The 16,045-nt window shown below is 58.9% G+C and overlaps 1 protein-coding gene across 3 annotated transcripts; it reads right to left on the bottom strand.

Annotated features, from left to right (window-relative positions):
• Positions 1–823: 823 nt before the first annotated feature.
• Positions 824–15,709, bottom strand: RAB27A (RAB27A, member RAS oncogene family). 3 transcript variants are annotated; one of them, XM_078381192.1, is made up of 6 exons: positions 15,104–15,709; positions 7,297–7,470; positions 5,797–5,882; positions 4,897–5,000; positions 4,347–4,470; positions 824–3,319 (listed from the first exon to the last, which is right to left on the bottom strand). In XM_078381192.1, exons 2-6 carry the CDS (start codon positions 7,447–7,449, stop codon positions 3,121–3,123), a joined length of 666 nt encoding a protein of 221 aa, XP_078237318.1. In that variant the 5' UTR covers positions 7,450–7,470; positions 15,104–15,709; the 3' UTR covers positions 824–3,120. The 3 variants fall into 3 exon arrangements, with proteins under 3 accessions (XP_078237318.1, XP_072838326.2, XP_078237317.1); XM_072982225.2 differs by lacking the exon at positions 15,104–15,709 and adding an exon at positions 12,372–12,466; XM_078381191.1 differs by lacking the exon at positions 15,104–15,709 and adding an exon at positions 9,226–9,369.
• Positions 15,710–16,045: the final 336 nt, after the last annotated feature.

Raw genomic sequence — 16,045 nt, forward strand, 5'->3', positions numbered from 1 at the left:
CCTCGCCTAGAGCGGCTCCAGCCCCCCGTGCGCCAGTCAAGCGCCGCGCCCTCTGGCGGCGAGGAGGCCTCAAGAGCGTCCCGGGCTGAGCACGCGCAGAGTGGACAGCACTCGTGGGGGCGTGCGGGGAGGACGCGGCTGTTGGAGGACGTGCCCACGCGAGGCGCGACACGTGTGAACGGCAGCTTGCGGGAGAACCTCTGCTACGAGATAGCGAGCGGGCGGTGGGGGCAAAGCAGTCATGCCCACCCCGGATGGGGCTCCTGGCGGGAGGGAGGGGGGCCCGGGCAGTACGGGAGCCCCCCCCGCCGCCCCCGCCGCCAGCGAGCCCCTGCCTTCCCCGGGAACGGAGGGCTGCCTAGCGAGACACTCCCAGAAAGGCCTCCCCTTATTTATTTATTTATTTCATTTTGTATTGTGATTTTTTATTGGATGTTTATGTAGTATTCTTGGTTTTAATGTTCTATTTTATGTTGTAAGCCGCCTCGAGTGGTCGTATAGACCAGATGGGCGGGGTATAAATCAAATAATAAATAAATAAATAAATAAATAAATAAATAAATAAATAAATAAATAAATAAATAAAATTATCTTCCTGTGTGGATGATCCCAAAGGCCCCCCGGGCACCTCGGAGGACCCCCACCCCCAAGGCTGCCCCTTTGCCCCCCTTGAATGCACATGTGAGGCAAAAGCCCTTCTCCTTCGAGGAGGGGTCAAGGGCAGCTCCCACCCCCCCACCCCCCCTCCCGGCCCCCCTTCTTTCTCGGAGCCCCCCCCGCCCGCCTGAACTTTCCGCCACAAAGGAGGCCACGAAGACACCGGGAAGGGGCTGCAATTCGTTTTTAATAAAGGCACCTTGCTGTGGCCGCAGAAAGAGAATTTCCCCAGTTTTACAGGTCTGTAAATAAAACACAACATGCTGGCCGCAAAACAGGGCGCTCTCCACCTTCAGCATCGCACCTGAAGCACGTTCCCCGTGGAAGGGGAAAGAAAGGGGCCTTGGCTGCAGTTTTGGCACAGAATTGCCCCTGGAGCCGCCCTTCCAGGCCTCTCTTCGCCTTTTATGAAGCAGACCCGGCGGCACGTCTTCTAGGAGCGAGAGCAAAGCTGTGTCCCCGATCCTTTCGAAACACGCCTTGGCCCCGGTCCCTCCAGGGCTGGCCGCCCGCCCGTGGCTTCTCCCTGGCGGCAGCCCCCCCCCCGAGGACGCCGCCAGGAGCCAGGTGCTCTTTGCCAAAGCTTTCGGCCCGTCCTGCCATCAGCGACCGGGCGCTCGGGTGCCCGTCTGGCAGGAGGGAGCGGGCAGGTCGGCCCGGGCTGTGTCAAGCCACCCGGGGGGGGGGGGAGCGTCCCCGGAGGACTGGCAGCTCCCCTCCCCTTTCCGGGACGGTTCATACAGCCAGTGGCTCTCACGCCTCAGAGAAAGGTTGCTTTGGGGGAATGGCCACAGAACATTTCGGCCTTTGATTGCAGAATCCAGTTGGCACATAAGGTCTCTTGTCGGCTACCAGGGAATTATTGCAATTTCAGTCCCGTCAGCTGTTCCTGTATCCTCAAAAATGAAGGTGATGGTGGGATCAGGTTGCCAAACGCCCCACGGCCTGTTGTGGGCCAGACCCAGCACGGTTTGGTAGATCCTTTGCAGGAGGTTTGCAGACCTCTTGGGGAAGAGCCCGCCAAAGCACAGCACCCAAATGCCCAAGGGCTTCCTGGGGGGTTTACTGCAGCCTTCCCTAACCTGTTGCCCTCTGCGTGTGTTGGACTATAGCTCCCGACTCCCCCCAGCCAGAAAGAGTGGGCAGTGGGTGATGGGAGGTATAGTCCAATGAAGAAGGCTGTCACTCGGGGAACCCTCATTTCTTGCAACCAGTTCCATAGTTCTAAAAGAGGGTTGCTGAACGGTCAACCCCTTTTCAGACACAGCCTGGGCTGTAACTGTGGGGTTGACTGCCTGGGGCTGTTGGAGTGGCACAGGGGGCAGGGAGGGAGGGCGTCATGCAGGTTCTCCTGGCAGGACCCTGGGCGCACCTGCACTTGCCTTTAGCTTCTGGCTCAAAGGCCCAGACTAAAGCTTGTGGGCGAACGGCCATCAAAGGAGCCCACTAAAGGCAAGGGGTGTAAATCTAGCTGCATTGTGGAAATCAGCTGCTCAGAGAGGTACAATAATTGTTTTGGCACATTATGGCAGCAGTGACCCCAAGCCTCCCTTTGCATGCGCACCAACAGAGTGTGAGCCCTTTAAGACCGAGAGAAGCTGCTCCTGGAAACAAGCTGATCCAAAGGTTTGGAGGACAATAAGCAAAAGCAAACAGTTTGAGCGATCACAAGAAAGGATGTGGAATTCTCTGGGAACAAACAGAACAATGCACAGAGAGGGAGCAGGTGAAACTGAGCCAGGAGGTTAATGCACAAAGTCAGGCCTCACCAGGGCAGAGTCAGTAAGACATTTTCGCTCCGACTGAAGGATGTTTTCCAAATGTACACTTGAGACAAAGAAATTTAGCACAAAGCATTAGCTTGCCTTGCATTCCTGTCAAAAAAGAAAGTTTACACATGACACCTCTGTGTTGCTCTGCACGCCATCCCTCTTACCCCATTGACCAAGGGGGAGCGAGCACCCCTGGGGATCAGGCAAGAACAGCTCTTAACTGAGGCAGATGCTGGTTGCTGTGAAGAAGGGCCAGGCTGGTGGCCTGCCCGAAGCCCTCTCTTACTAGGACTTGGTTTCCAGGCGGTGGCTGAGAGCTGAATGTATTTCTTAATCATTCAGACTATGTTTGCTGCATACCCACCTTCCCCCACCTTGGTTTTAATGTTGTGGCTGCAGTAAAAGAATTTGGTCCCAGTGGAGAACAGGGGCTGCCACAGGGTGGAGAGTCTTGAAAACCTAGACAGAGCAGTAATTCTGTCAGCCCTTCCCATTGATCTTCTGTTAATGGCCAGCAAGAGGAAATGGTTGCAAAGCCCCAGTGTGTGTCATTTGAGAATAAACACTGAAGTTGAGGTTTAACAGAGCTTTTCTCGCACATCTATTTCTACGTGTAAAAGCAGGCAGGAGCAGTCCAGAAATGAGGCAAATCAACCTTCAACTGTAATAACATGAAATCCAGTCTGTTTCCTCAACAACTGCACTTGCTTTTATCTTTCTGCTCATTCAGCTGCTCGGTAGAGCTGTGCCCATTGGACTGTACTACCCCTTCCGGGATCCAGGACTTGTCCACACACCGTTCCATGCGCTTCATGATGAGGTCCAGGAGCGTCTCAATGGCCTTGCTTACATTGGTCCCGTTGGCTGCGCTCGTCTCAAAATAAGGGATCCTGGAAAGGAGACATCCGAGAGCGTTACCCCCATGGCGTGCTAAGGAGCTGCAGTATTCCAAAATAACATTTGGGGAAGGAAGGTGGGACCAGAAGCCACTTGACATCGATGATCACACCCTTCCTTGGAAAGACAACTCTCAAGGAGTCGCTTTCCTTCACGGATGCAGCAAGTAGCGGAATTGCAGCCACGGAAAGGGCCACAGCGGTCCTCGAGGGTGGCCAACCCCCAAAGGCTCTTGGGGCACGAGTTATTGTGGACTGCAACCCACAACGTCAGGTGTAAAGCGCTCCTCTTTGTTTGCATGTGTGTACCAAGCCACCCACTTCAGGGACGTGTCCTGCCTCTCCTAAGGTGTCCACTGTCCAGGAAAGCTCACGCTGGCCGAAACGGGCAGGACTTGCAAGAGTCCGAAGATTCCTGCCTGGCTTTCTGCAAAGGGGTAAGAGGGATCCGGCCTCTCTGGATGCTGGCAAATAACAGATGGAGTCCCATGGCCCACCAGCAGGGGGCAGGCCCTGCTGGGCGCAGAGAATGCTGGCAGCTGTCGCCTTTGTTGTTGTTGTTTAGTCCTTAAGTCGTGTCCGACTCTTTGCGACCCCATGGACCAGAGCACGCCAGGCCCCCTCCTGTCTTCCACTGTCGCCACCAGGCTCTCTCAAAAGGATGCCTTCTGAAGAACTATGACTCCCAGGAAGGCCTACAGCTCCCAGGTAGCGCCGCAGCACCTTCCTTGTTTTTGGAAGTACAGCAGATATAGTTTGAGGAGAAGACACCAACAGTGGTAGGTATTTCTGGACTGCCTCTCCCAGATTTCTGCCTGGGGCATTCCTGGGGAGTTCTGGGGGTTGCAGTCCAAAAATACAAACCAGTGCCCCCCTGAGTACCACCCCTGTACAAGGGCAGCCCTTGTGCCAAGCTCCTTGGAAAGGGCCGCCAGATGCCAGGCTGCGCCCAATGCCAGGCTGGCTGGGTCGCCCCTGTAGGAAGCATGCCAAGACGTGGAGAGAGAAGGCCGTTACTTGCCCATGTTTTTCTGCCAGCCCCTTCGCCTCCTCCTCTTTCACCACCCGCTGCTCTTCCAGGTCGCTTTTGTTTCCACACAGAACCACATCAGGGTTTTCGCAATAGGCGTGCGTTTGCAACTGGCCTGGCGAGGAAAGGAAAAGGCTGGGGGTGGCTTGCAACATGGAGAGAGGCAACCCAAGTTCGGGGGGAGGTATGTGTGTGTGGGGGGGGGTTGTGTGGCTCCCACAGAAGCCCGCAAATCACCTGGGGGTCCCTCCCAAACTCTTGAGTCTATTCCCCCCCACCCCCACCCCCGCTTTGCGCCCTGCAGCCCTCTTGCCCTCCACCGCTTTCTCCACTGGCCCCACAGCCTGTCCTCTGATGGGAGACCATGGCCTCCCTTCCCACCCAGGTCCCACGTTCCATCCTCTTCACTTCCCCGAGGAAGGCAGCCCCTCCTCAGGGCCAAAGGCAGGCGCTTGCCCGGATGGATCGTGGGCGTCTCCCTGTCCCTCCCCCTCACTCAAGTCTTCTGCAACAGAAAGGCGAGGGACGGGAAGAGACTTACTCATCCAGTTTCGGACATTGAGGAAGCTTTGCTCGTTGGTCAGATCAAAAAGGAGGAGAAAGCCCATGGCGTCCCTGAAGAAGGCCGTGGTCAGGCTACGGAACCTGCGGAAACACAAGGCGAAGCAGCAGTTGGGCCCCTCTTGCCGGGCTCAGCTGAGCCATCGGCAGCCTTCCAGAAGGGAAGGGATACCGAAATGCCTGCACCATTCCAGATTCCACCTTCTTGTTGTTGTTGTTGTTGTTGTTGTTGTTGTTGTTGTTGTTGTTGTTGTTGTTAGGATAACTTGGGTTGGGGTGTAGGATAGAGAAGTTAAAAAGGGAAAAAAGGGTTGGGGTTGGGGGGGGGAGAAACAAAAATATACTAACATCCATTCTATTCATCTTGCAATATCCAGATTCAAACTTCACTATTCACCAGCCCAGATTCCACCTTAATCTTACTTCATTTTAGCACAAGGTCAGGATAGACCAACAGTGCAAGAATTCAGATGGAAATACTTTGCCACTGATATCAAAGGAGTCAGAAGGGGGATTTAATTAAGACAGGCCAAGCCTACAGTAATCTGAGCAAACCAGAAGGGGGCCCCGGAGGCCTCCTGGCTCTCAGCCGTTGCTCAGCAAGGCCCCTTTGGCCGGCCGGCCATCCACCAAAGATCAAAACTTCGAGAGGCCCCAAGAGAGGAGGGAGCCGAGATCAGCCTTTCCCCGGGACCTCTCCGAGAGAAACCAACCGAGGCTTTGGTCCCTCTCCCTCCCTCCCTCCCTCCCTCCCTCCCTCCCTCCCCACCACCTCAGCCCCCTTCACTGAGAACAGCTCCTCTCCTGAGATGCCAGGAGTTCATCCCTTCTGTCTTGCAAATCCTGTCCCTACGTGTCCCCCCCCCAGTCCTCCCAGTACCTTTCTTGCCCTGCCGTGTCCCACAGCTGGAGATGGATCCTCTGCCCGCGCGTGCTCATGCCGTCTGGTCCGTTGGGTCGGTACACCTGTCGGGAAGAGGACTTGGTGACCTGGCAGGACGCCAGCCCAGCCCCTTCGCTCCTCTTTCTGCAGGAACACCCACCCCACACCCCCTGCCCTCCAAACTGGCTCAGGAAGGCTTGCCCTGAAGCCCCGTAGGAGAGGCGAGCCCACTTCCCCGCCCTGCTCCAAAGCGGAGGGCATGTTCCCGAGGTGGGGGGGGAGCACATGCCCCCTTTTCAGGGAGGGCACCCTTCCCTTGGAAGGAAATTCGCCCGCTGGAAAGGGACTTCTCGTTGGTGTTCCGTTCTAGGGAGGGAGAACCCGGCGGGTGGGCAGGAGAAGCCCTTGAGGGGCCCCGTCTCCACTGAATGGCACCTGGGCAGCACCAGGAGGCACCGCGGCTGGAGTGTGTGTGTGTGTGTGTGTCAGTCCAGTCAGGGGAAGTGTCCTGTCAAGTCTCCATTTGCCTTTGTCCACATCCATCGGCATGTGCTCAGGGCTGCAGACTGACTGGCTGCCCGCTTTAGGTCTTCATTTTATGGGCGATAACGCAAGCGGCCATCCCCTGCTCTGGGGCCCCGCGCAGCCCATTTGGGCCTGTTTCTTCAGGCCTCCAGCCCCTGGTGATGGGGGTGGTGGTGGTGGTGGGGGGGCTCCCCTTTGGGCCCACCACCACCACCTTTTCCAAGGCACACAGAAGGCTCTGCGGTGCCCACAAGCCCATCCCAAAGGTGTGGCGTGTGTTCTGACAGCACAGAGGCAAAGCGAAATGATCGAAAGGACAACGGGAGAACGAAGGGGCTCCAGCTGTTTGGTGGCTGCTCTGGGCAGAGGGGGGGCCTCAAACAGCCCTGCTCCGCTTCAGCCCAATCTCACAACAGGTCACAATTATAGGTCGGAAGGGGATATTCATGTGAAAAACCAAGCTGCCGGAGCAAGCCTGATATTTAAATAAGAGGCAATGGATGGGATTGGAAAGCGGGAAAGTGAGGTTCACGAGGCGGCTTCCGCAGCTGCTTCTGGAGGAGGAAAGGGCCCTGAGCTAACCCAGCCTGCCCCTTTCCCGCTGCCAGCTGCCGCCTTTGCTTTAACAGGATTTGTGCCGCCTGCCTCTTCCCTCTCAGCTGCAGAGGCCAGGCTGATTCCTCCCAAACAGGATGGGGACGCTTAGGGTAATCAGGCGGCCCCAGAAGCAGCCTTTTGCAAGCTGGGGAGGAAAAAAAAAGGAAAGGGCATTTTGGAAAAGGCGCTTGAAGCTGGGCGCTGTGTAAGCCACGAAACGGCATCGTTCCTACAAGCCATCTTCTCTCGAAGGCAATCAGAGCCCGAGGTGGGGAACACTTCTGCTTCCCCCCCCCCGACAATCCCCAGAACGATTGCCCACCTCTGACCACAGGTGAACACGAGCGACGAACGTACACGGGGGAAGAGACTCACCACCCTCTTTTCTCGGAAGTCGATCCCGACAGTCGTTATGAATTTGGAATTGAACTTCCCATCTGTGTACTGGTAGAGGAAACTGGTCTTCCCGACCCCTGAATCTCCCAGGGCTAGGAACTTGATGAGGTAATCGTAGTCCCCATTAGACATAGTGAGACCTTAAATGGCAGCCTGTTGGGACAGCGGGGGGGGGGGGGCGAAGAGAAAGGACATAAGAAGGAGGAAAGCTGTTTAACGCCCCCCCCCCCCGTCGGAAGCACCACCTTCTGGGTTTTGGAAGGCATCCTCTTTTCTCTGCCACCCGCCTGGATTTTTGGCGGCTTTGGCTGGCAGTGACCTCCTGCGCGCATGCGCAGCCCAGCCAAACTCAAGACCCCTGACAGTGAGAGACCCGACCCCTTGGCCCCCTCCAGGCCCGTGAGAAGCAGGTGGGTCAGGTGTCCCCCCCCCCATGGGCCTTCCTCCAGCCTTCCCACTCGAGGGTCTGTCCCCGTAAGAGCATCCCTCGCAGGCCCTCAAAAGCTGTGGACCTGGTTGCCTCCTTGGGAGGGAAACAGGCCCTCCTTCCTCCCAGGCCAGGCTGACAAGGTGGGGGCACCCAGAGCAGTTGACACAAAGGGTGAGGATCCCAGCAGCCTCCAGCTCCCCCACCCCCATTTTCTCTCTCTCTCTCTCTCTCTCTCTCTCTCTCTCTCTCTCTCTCTCTCACACACACAACACACACACACACACACACACACACACACACACACACACACACACACACACACACACACACACAGGCCCTCCTTGGGCAAATATTGAATAAGGCATCTCCACCCTCTGCTCATTTAGGTTACGTCTGAACAGCAAAACCCAGGTGGGCGTTTGGTCTATATCTGTATCTTTATTTGAACCTATTTTATTTATTTATTTGAAATGTGTGGTTGTTTTTTTTTGACCCAAGGTGGCTTACACCAGCAAAATACAATATTTAAAAGCTAAAAACAGGAAATATACAAACATTTCCAAAGAATCAAACAAATGGCAAACTAAAATGGTAAACAAAATCGACACAAAAAAGCGCATTCAAAGTCACCCTGCCGGAAGTGGGGGGGGGGTCCCTTTTCAGCCTCCTCTCTGGCAGAGACAGCCGGCAGACTCAGGGCACCCCCGACTCCCCCAGCCCCGAACCCGGCCCCCCCCCGGGCACCCTCTCGCTTGGGACGCTGCACTTGCCGAGGCTGGCCTGCGCTAGCCAGCAAGGGGCGACCTCCACCCCCCCCGCGCTCGGCCGCCTCTTCTCCCAGGTGGCCTCAGCCGGGGAGGTGAGCATCCCACGGGCCGGCGGTGCTTCCGCGCGCACTCCCGGCACCCACAGCCTCCCACTTCCCCGGCCTTCCCAGAGGCAGGCAGGCGGGCAGGCGGGCACACACCCACAAGCGGGGCTGCTGCTGGTGCTGCTGCTGCCGGGGCTCGGCGCCCGACGTTCCGCAGGGCTGAGACCGGCCTGAGCCTGAAGGAGCGCCCCCCTCCCCTCCCCGAGGATCTCTGGAGCCCAACCGGAGCATCCGGAGCGGCCGCGGTTCTCCAGAGCGGAGCCCTCGGGCGGGAGAGCCAGCAGAGGCTCGGTCTAGAAGGGCAGCAGGGCGGAGGGGGTGGGTCGGTGGAGGGGGTGCCCGCGTTTGGAGGCAGGGGCTGCCTTGGCTGCCAGGAGGGGCTCCTCTCTCACCTGCGCGCCCCCCGCCCCCCCCCCGGGTTGGCCGGCAACCAAAGAGGCCCCCGCTCTCCCTCCCCCCCTCCCCCCCCCTCCCGCGCTAGCTGCCCTCCCACTACCATCCCCGCTGCCCTCCCGAGACGCAAGAGGCTGCCCCCCCCCGCACACACACACACACACACACACACACACACACACACACCCCACCTGCGAGGCGACGCGGCCCTCACCTCTCCTCCTTCGCCTGCCCAAGCCCGAGGCGGCACATCCTCTTCCTTCCCCCCCCCCCCTGCCGGGGGGAGCCCCACCTGTTTCACACGCCGTCCCGCTTACGTGTCACCTGTTTGCTGTCCAGGAGGGGGGTTGGCGGGGGGGGGGCAGAGGGCGTGCCGCCGCCTCCCGCTGCAGCTGCTGCTGCGGGCCCGGGGCCAGGCCGGCCGCCCTCTCCCTCCTCCCGGGGGGTGGCGGCGGGGGTGGGCAGCGGCTCCTCCGGGAGAGCGGGCCCGATCCCTCCGCCAGGCTTGGATGACAGAAAGGAAGGACGGCCGCCGTTCCCCCCCCCGGCCCAAGAGCGGGGCTTGGAGGTGCCCCTGCCCCTTGGAAACACCTGCACCTGGAGGAGCAGAGGAGCGAAGGAGCCTTCCCTGGCCGAGGAGGAGGATGAGGATGAGGAGGCCAAGCCTCAAAGCGGGGGGGGGGGGGGGTCCCCTCACTCAGACCAGTGCCCAGACAAAGCAGGCTTTGCTCCTTTTGAAGAAGAACGAGAGGCGCGTCCTCCCCACCGGGCGGTCTTTGATATTCCTGAAAAGCTTTTTGGGCACATTGAAGCAAAGCCAGAGGGTGGGGAAAGGGTGGATAAAGAGGAACAATAGATTTGGGAAGGGCTGGCGGGATCTCAAGAAGACACTGGGGTTGTTGTTTTTTTTACTAAGCACTGAGGGCAAAATTTGACTGCAATACATTCACTCAAGGGCGGGTAGCGCTTGCCCTTTTCTTGCATAAAGAAACGCCATTTTAAAAAACAAAACAGGGCCAAGCAGAACCGAACTCCACTCCCCCCCCGTAGAAGAAACGGGCTAGGGTGCGCGCCCCCCCCCACCGACGCTCAGAGGTGAACCCACCAGGGAAGGTTAGGAAATTAAAGGACACCCCCGCTTCCGGGGGAGGGGTGCGTTCTCCTTGGCCCTTTTCATGAGGGTTCACCCCTAGGCTTCTTGGTGGAATGGTTGGGAGACACGACCGCTTGTCTCACAAGATGCCCCCCCCCAACCTTGGTCAAGATCCTTGAGCAAACGAGAGCCCCTCCCTCCCCTCCTTCCAAGCGTTGCCCCTTCCACAGTCCCAGACCGTTCTTCCTGGTGTTGAGTCAGGGTCTCTTTCCTTCTGAACCGAATCCATTGCTTGGGGTCCTGCCCTCTAGATCGCACCTCCCACCAGGAGATCTTCCCAGTGTGTGAAGCCGGCTACCGGACCGCCTCTCCAGCATCTCTTCCCTGAGCTAGCCACGTACAGAATTCCTCCGCTGCTCCTTGCAAGGCTTGGCTTCCAGACCCCTTTGCCCTCCTGGCTGGCCTCCTTTCTACACCTTGTCGGCTTGCTAAGATACTGTGTAGGCCAGCCTTGGCCAGAGAGCTTTTCCCTCCCCGAACCTTAAGAAACGAGCAGGAGAACTGACAGGAGATTCAGACACCCCAGCTGGAGCCCTGGGAGGGGGGGCATCTTTAGGACGACGGAAATCCAAATCCGAGCTCTTGCCTCGCCTTCTGAGAGGGCCAGAAAAGATTTCAGCCTCTCCAAATGCTGATCATTGGGCAAAAACTATCCCTCGGGACCTGCTCTTCTCAGTCATCAAGCTGTCAAGTAGGGAGAAACACAGTGGGCTTGGCAGGCATCACCGCGCCGTGCTGGGACCCTGGAGACCGGGCAACATGCACGCAAACGGGAAAAATACCAACAGGCCCTCCGCTCAAGACCGCTGCTTTTCTTTTCCAGACATGATGGAAGAACGGAGGAATTTAGAGGAGGAAGCAAACTGTGTGGAAACGACAGAATGACAAGAAGGATCCGCTCCTTTATCAAAAGAAGAATGCTTTGCCATGGGGTGAAAATAGCTAAAATGGACCTGTGGGATTTCAGCGGAAGAGCAAAGCCAGTCAAAGGAGTTGTAAGAAGGAGGAACCCTGCCAGGGATTTGGAACAACTGATGCGCTCTCTGCAGCTTTAGGGCTGTGCTTCCTACTAATTTTCCAAATTACCATTTAACGGAGATTATAGTCCTCCCTGCAATTTGAAGTGGGAGAGAAAACAAGGGCAAGTCGATGAAGAAAGGCAGGGGAGGGGGTTTGGGTTGGCACCTCCAGGGTGTGTTTTAGGAAAGAAAAGCAATTCTGGCTCTTTTGTGATGAAAATTAAGCTCCACATGGAGCTCTATATTTGCAATAGAGCGAATATAAATAAATGAGGACAGGCCAGTTGAGCAGGTAGGGACGCGCCCCCCCCCCCTTATCCTGCCTGTGTCTCCTAACGAAATTGATGAAAGAACTGCAATTGTTAAACAGAACAAGATAGAAAATATCATTATGCCTAATAAATGCTCTGCTGGAGCATGTATACAAGATTGTGTAAATTAATCACTCTCCCCCACTAGAAGACTTAATTCTGCATACATCTATTTTAGGAAAAGCCACTGTAAATAGCCAGCTTCTCTTCTCAAGCCCAAGATTGTTTCCAGGCAGCCACAGAAAAGGCTGGTGGGACAGAGAAGGTGTCCAGATGCCCACCTCCCATCATTTCCATGTTCGGGTGGCAGTTAACAGATATTCTTGGCTAACAGCAGCGCAGCGCCTGCGCAGTCACTTCCCCCTCGGGCTTTGTTTTCACAAGGAAAGATGAGAGGACCCAGGTGGCTCCTGCACCCGAAAAAGGGCACCCGGCCGAGGGCTCCTGATTTTAGCTGCAAAGAATCACCACCAGGGAAGTGCCGAGTCTCCGGGAAGGCGGCCAGGGAAGAACTGGTGCCTGGAATTCTGGAGAGCCAAGGCTGCCAGTAAGGGGGGGGGGGCTCGGGTTGGCAAGCGGGGCCAGACAGAGCAAAGCTTTGGCTCCCCCAGCGACCCCGGCCTTGGCTCCTGGGACCACCGCCCGCCCGGTCAGAGCTGGCTGGTGCCTCCCGGTCTTGGCTCCGGACTCCACAGAGTCACCGCAGGACCCATTTCCCAGCCTCACGAACACAAACCTGAGGCAGGCAAGCTGGGTGGCCGGCCTCTTGTCTGGCCAGTAGCCACAGTCCAGCCGCTAGCCTGCTCTCCCAGCACTCTGCCCTCCCCTCTGACCTGGCGAGAGGACGCTCTCCCTTCCCTGCCTGGTGTCCACCAACCTTGCCAGGGCTTCCTCGCTTCAAAATGCCGACCGAGCCCCACAGCCCGAAGGAAGCAGCCCTCTCTTGCACCAAGAGGAAATCCTGTACAGCGGGGGGGGGGGATGGACCTCCATCTCCATGGGCGGAGGAAGGGAAGGGAGGGAAAGCGCCAGAGAGGAGGGCCTGCAGACGCAGGAGAGCCCCAGGGCATCCACCACCACTGCTGGCATCGCTCCCCCCCCCCCGAAGAAAAAAGCAATCTGAGCAGCAAAGAGCCACAGGGCCTTCCCCTCTGCAAAACACCCCCACCCACCGCAGAATGCATGAGTGCCTAGAGGGGAGGCTACCCTTAGCAGCGGGGGGGGGGGGGGCTTGCCTGTTTCGCCTCCCTGCCAGACTCTGCGCTGCGCCAGGCTGAGGAAGTGGCCTCACAGACGGCTTATCAGCCTTGGCAGCTAAAACAAACAGCCATGTCTGTCCCTGGCCACATGCCATTTGATCGCCTCACAGGGTGTTTCCTTTGACACATCATCACCGGAGCAGAACAGATCCCGGGCTGAAAGAGCAACCCTAAAGAACCCCCTGCCTGCCCCCTAGGACTTGCCCCCTGACCCGGCCGGAGGATCCTGCCAAAAGCCAGCCAGCCAGCCAGGGCACTCGGGCCAGCCAGTCCGAGACCCCTCAGAACGGAGAGCCCCGCTCACCTGGGGGGCGGGGGGGCCCCCCCTGAAAGTTGCCACACGGCAAAATGCCCACTGCTTGGCTGGGCACCAGTCCCGGGTCCACAGCTCTGGCAGACGGAGAGCAGGAGTCAAAGAAGCCCCCGGAGAATCAAGCCAGGTCAGGCCCACGGCTGGCATCGCCCGGGACCCGATGGAGGAGCAGCTCTCTCTCCAAGGCCTGAGAGGCATCCCCCCCTTCCCACCACCCCCCACCCCTGGGACTCCAGGTGCCAGCCAGCCCTGAAATCGGCCCGGCTTCTTCCTTGGAGAAAGCACCAGAGCAGAACCCTTTGCCTGACAACAGCATCCTCTGCCGCCCCAGCCCCCCCCCTCCCTGACACACACACACACACACACACCGCAGGCCCTTCCGTGCTCTTCCCTTAACCCAGGCCCCAGACCGCAGCCCCCCCTTTCCCCCCCTCCATATCCCCCTGGATTATGCAAAGTGCAAAGAGGAGCCCAGTTCTCCCTCGCCCGCCTGACTGTGGTCGGCCACAGAACGAACCGCCCGAGTTCCTTCCTGTCGGCATCATATGATCCTTTCATAAGGAAGGGTTTCTTTCATTTTGGTGGGAAGCAGGCGCAAGGAACAAGGTCCCTTTTTATCTTTCCCTTAATTAAGAGCCTTACAATCCGGAGAGCCGGCCAGGGCCAGGGCCGACCGACGGGGACAGGCTGGGCACACGGGGACACGGCGCCACGCCAGCCAGCCAGCCGCCGGGAGCCCTCTGTGGCCCCTGGGCTGCAGAAGGCAGGGCCCCGCTCCGGACCCAGCAGCCTGGTGCCCCTTTTCGGCGAGGCTGGAGAAGGAGGCCCTCCTGCTAGGCCGGAGCACGACTGGCAGAGGAGGCTCTCCTGCAGCACTCGGAGGCGCGACGCCCGCCTGGAGGCCAAGGCCTAGCAAGCCATGGGCAGCGACAGGGGCTTCCAAGCGACACGGTCCAAAGGGGCGCAACCACCACGACCCGGACCAGAGTCGTTGCTGCAGCCTCTCTGGGGAAGGGGATCCTTCCAACCTCTCTGGGTGCTGAACAAGCCTGCACAGACACACACACACACACACACACACACACACACAGACAGACCCTGCTGGAGCCTCTTCTCAAGACACCCTCTGCCCAAGGCCACAGCGCAACACCCCGGCAGCAGACAGAGAGAGCCAGCCACCGCCTCCTCCCTCCGCCGCCTGGAGTCTGTTTCCCTCCAGCCCCTTTACTCTGGCCTCTCTGCTGGGGGGGGGGGAACACAACCCCCAGGAGCCCCAGAAAGGAAAAAGCTCCCAGGGAAACGCCCAGAAGACGCCCTCTTCTTGGCCCGCAAGCTCCCCTCCCCCGGCCTCCAGCATGCGTCTCAGGCAAACCCTAACCCTTCTCCCCCCCCGCCCCCCTGGCAGCTCAGGCCAAACCCCAGGGCGCTTCAATCTAGAGGTTTCTTCTTCTTCGTTAAGAGAGAAAAAGGCCCGGTCTTTGTGGTGGGTTCTGGGGTGCCTGAACATCCCTTCGGGTCCGGGCGCTCCGTTCACATCACGCCAGCAGGCTTCCGACTCCTGCAATGACCGAGACGGCATGAACAGCCCTTTGGGACGTCCGGCCGCCAAGTGTCCTTCCTAGCGATGCTCCAAGTCCCACTGAGCTGGGGGGGGGGGAGGGAAGAGGGGCTTCTCTCTCAGAAAGCCAAGCTCAGCTAAGTTAGCTCCTAGGACTACAGTTCCCACAATCCCCCAGGCAGCCTGGCTGGAAAATTAGCTTTGCCAGTGGAGCACGAGGGTGTTTTGGACGGCAGCTGGAAGCGCCGAGAGCAGACGATGGGACCTCCCTGGACGTGACTGCTTGGAAGATTGTGCCCTCCATCTGCGCGGGGCATCTTTTAAAAAGGGGCTTCTCCCCTCAATGGAAGTACAGGGAGACACAGGCAGCCCCTGTTCAGGCAATGCGCACAAAGGGCTTTGGAAGTGTGTGGGGGGCTTTCCAGGGTGGAGGGAGTGGCCGGAGGGTGTGGAGAACAGGCAGGGCTGGAAACACCTACCTGCTCGGGTCCAGAGAGATGGAGGGGAGGGCAGGGCAGTTTCTCGGCTGGAGCTACGGACAGGCTTCCCAGCAGCGAAAAGACGCAGGCCTCAGGGCCAGCTGCTGGTCCATGGGAAGCCGCCAGGCAGGCAGGCAGGCAGCCAGCGCCTCAGGGCCGGGACGCTGAGGCCGAGGGGGGCAGCCGAGGGACGGCTCACAAACCCAGGCGCTCCCAGGCGTCCGTGGTGCGTCCCGGGCAGCTCCTGGCCACCTGCGAGGCAGAGAACCAGCCTGTACCCCGCTAATGACTTTCAGCTGCTTGTCATGTGGTCCGGCTGACGGATCAAGTGATCTGGCGGTGGGCCCTCCGTCCCTCCCCTGCAAGGCCGGCGCTCCTCCTCCTCCTCCCTAAACCTCTGGCCTCACCAGGTGGGCTGGCCCAGAAACCTTTTGGCTATGTACCCCCAGCAGCGCTTTGGGGGGGGGGCACACAACGTGGCTGGCTACGCCGAATCCTGGAAAGGCTGACCAAAGGCAGGCCGTGAGGGGCCAGCAAGCCAGCCCCCCCCCCTTCTGGAGGACCACGGGCCGCAGAACGGCTCCTCAGGGTGTGGGGCCGAGGCAAGTCGACGGGCCCACTCAGCGGCAGCAGGAGTGACCCCCCCCCAAGCACAGGCCTCTATGAACCAATGGGCTCCCCCCCCACCCCTCCACAGGAGGCCACGGCGGCTTCTCCAAGCCCCCAGTTCCTCTGAATCCTAGAACCCAGCAGAGCGGCAGGCAAGCCAAGACCCCAAAGAGTCTTCCCGGGCTTAGCCTGCCTGGCATCTGCAGGACTTGCTGGGGGGGGGGGGAGGCTGGGGGTTCCCTCCAGAGCCCCCCCCATCCCATCTAAGCAACAGCCCACTGACCCATCAGTCTGTGACAAGCGAGGAGAACGAGTCCTTCTCTCCTGCTCTGA

Source organism: Pogona vitticeps, chromosome 12 (genome assembly GCF_051106095.1).
Source record: "Pogona vitticeps strain Pit_001003342236 chromosome 12, PviZW2.1, whole genome shotgun sequence".
NCBI classification, from domain to species: Eukaryota; Metazoa; Chordata; class Lepidosauria; order Squamata; family Agamidae; genus Pogona; species Pogona vitticeps.

Coding starts and splice junctions, on each gene's coding strand:
- RAB27A (XM_078381192.1), bottom strand. CDS start 7,449: ATGTCTAATGGGGACTACGATTACCTCATCAAGTTCCTAGCCCTGGGA. Junction 5,883..7,296: donor ACTTCCGAGAAAAGAGGGTG/GTGAGTCTCTTC, acceptor TCTTCCCGACAG/GTGTACCGACCCAACGGACC. Junction 3,320..4,346: donor GGGCTGGCAGAAAAACATGG/GCAAGTAACGGC, acceptor TCTCCTTTCCAG/GATCCCTTATTTTGAGACGA.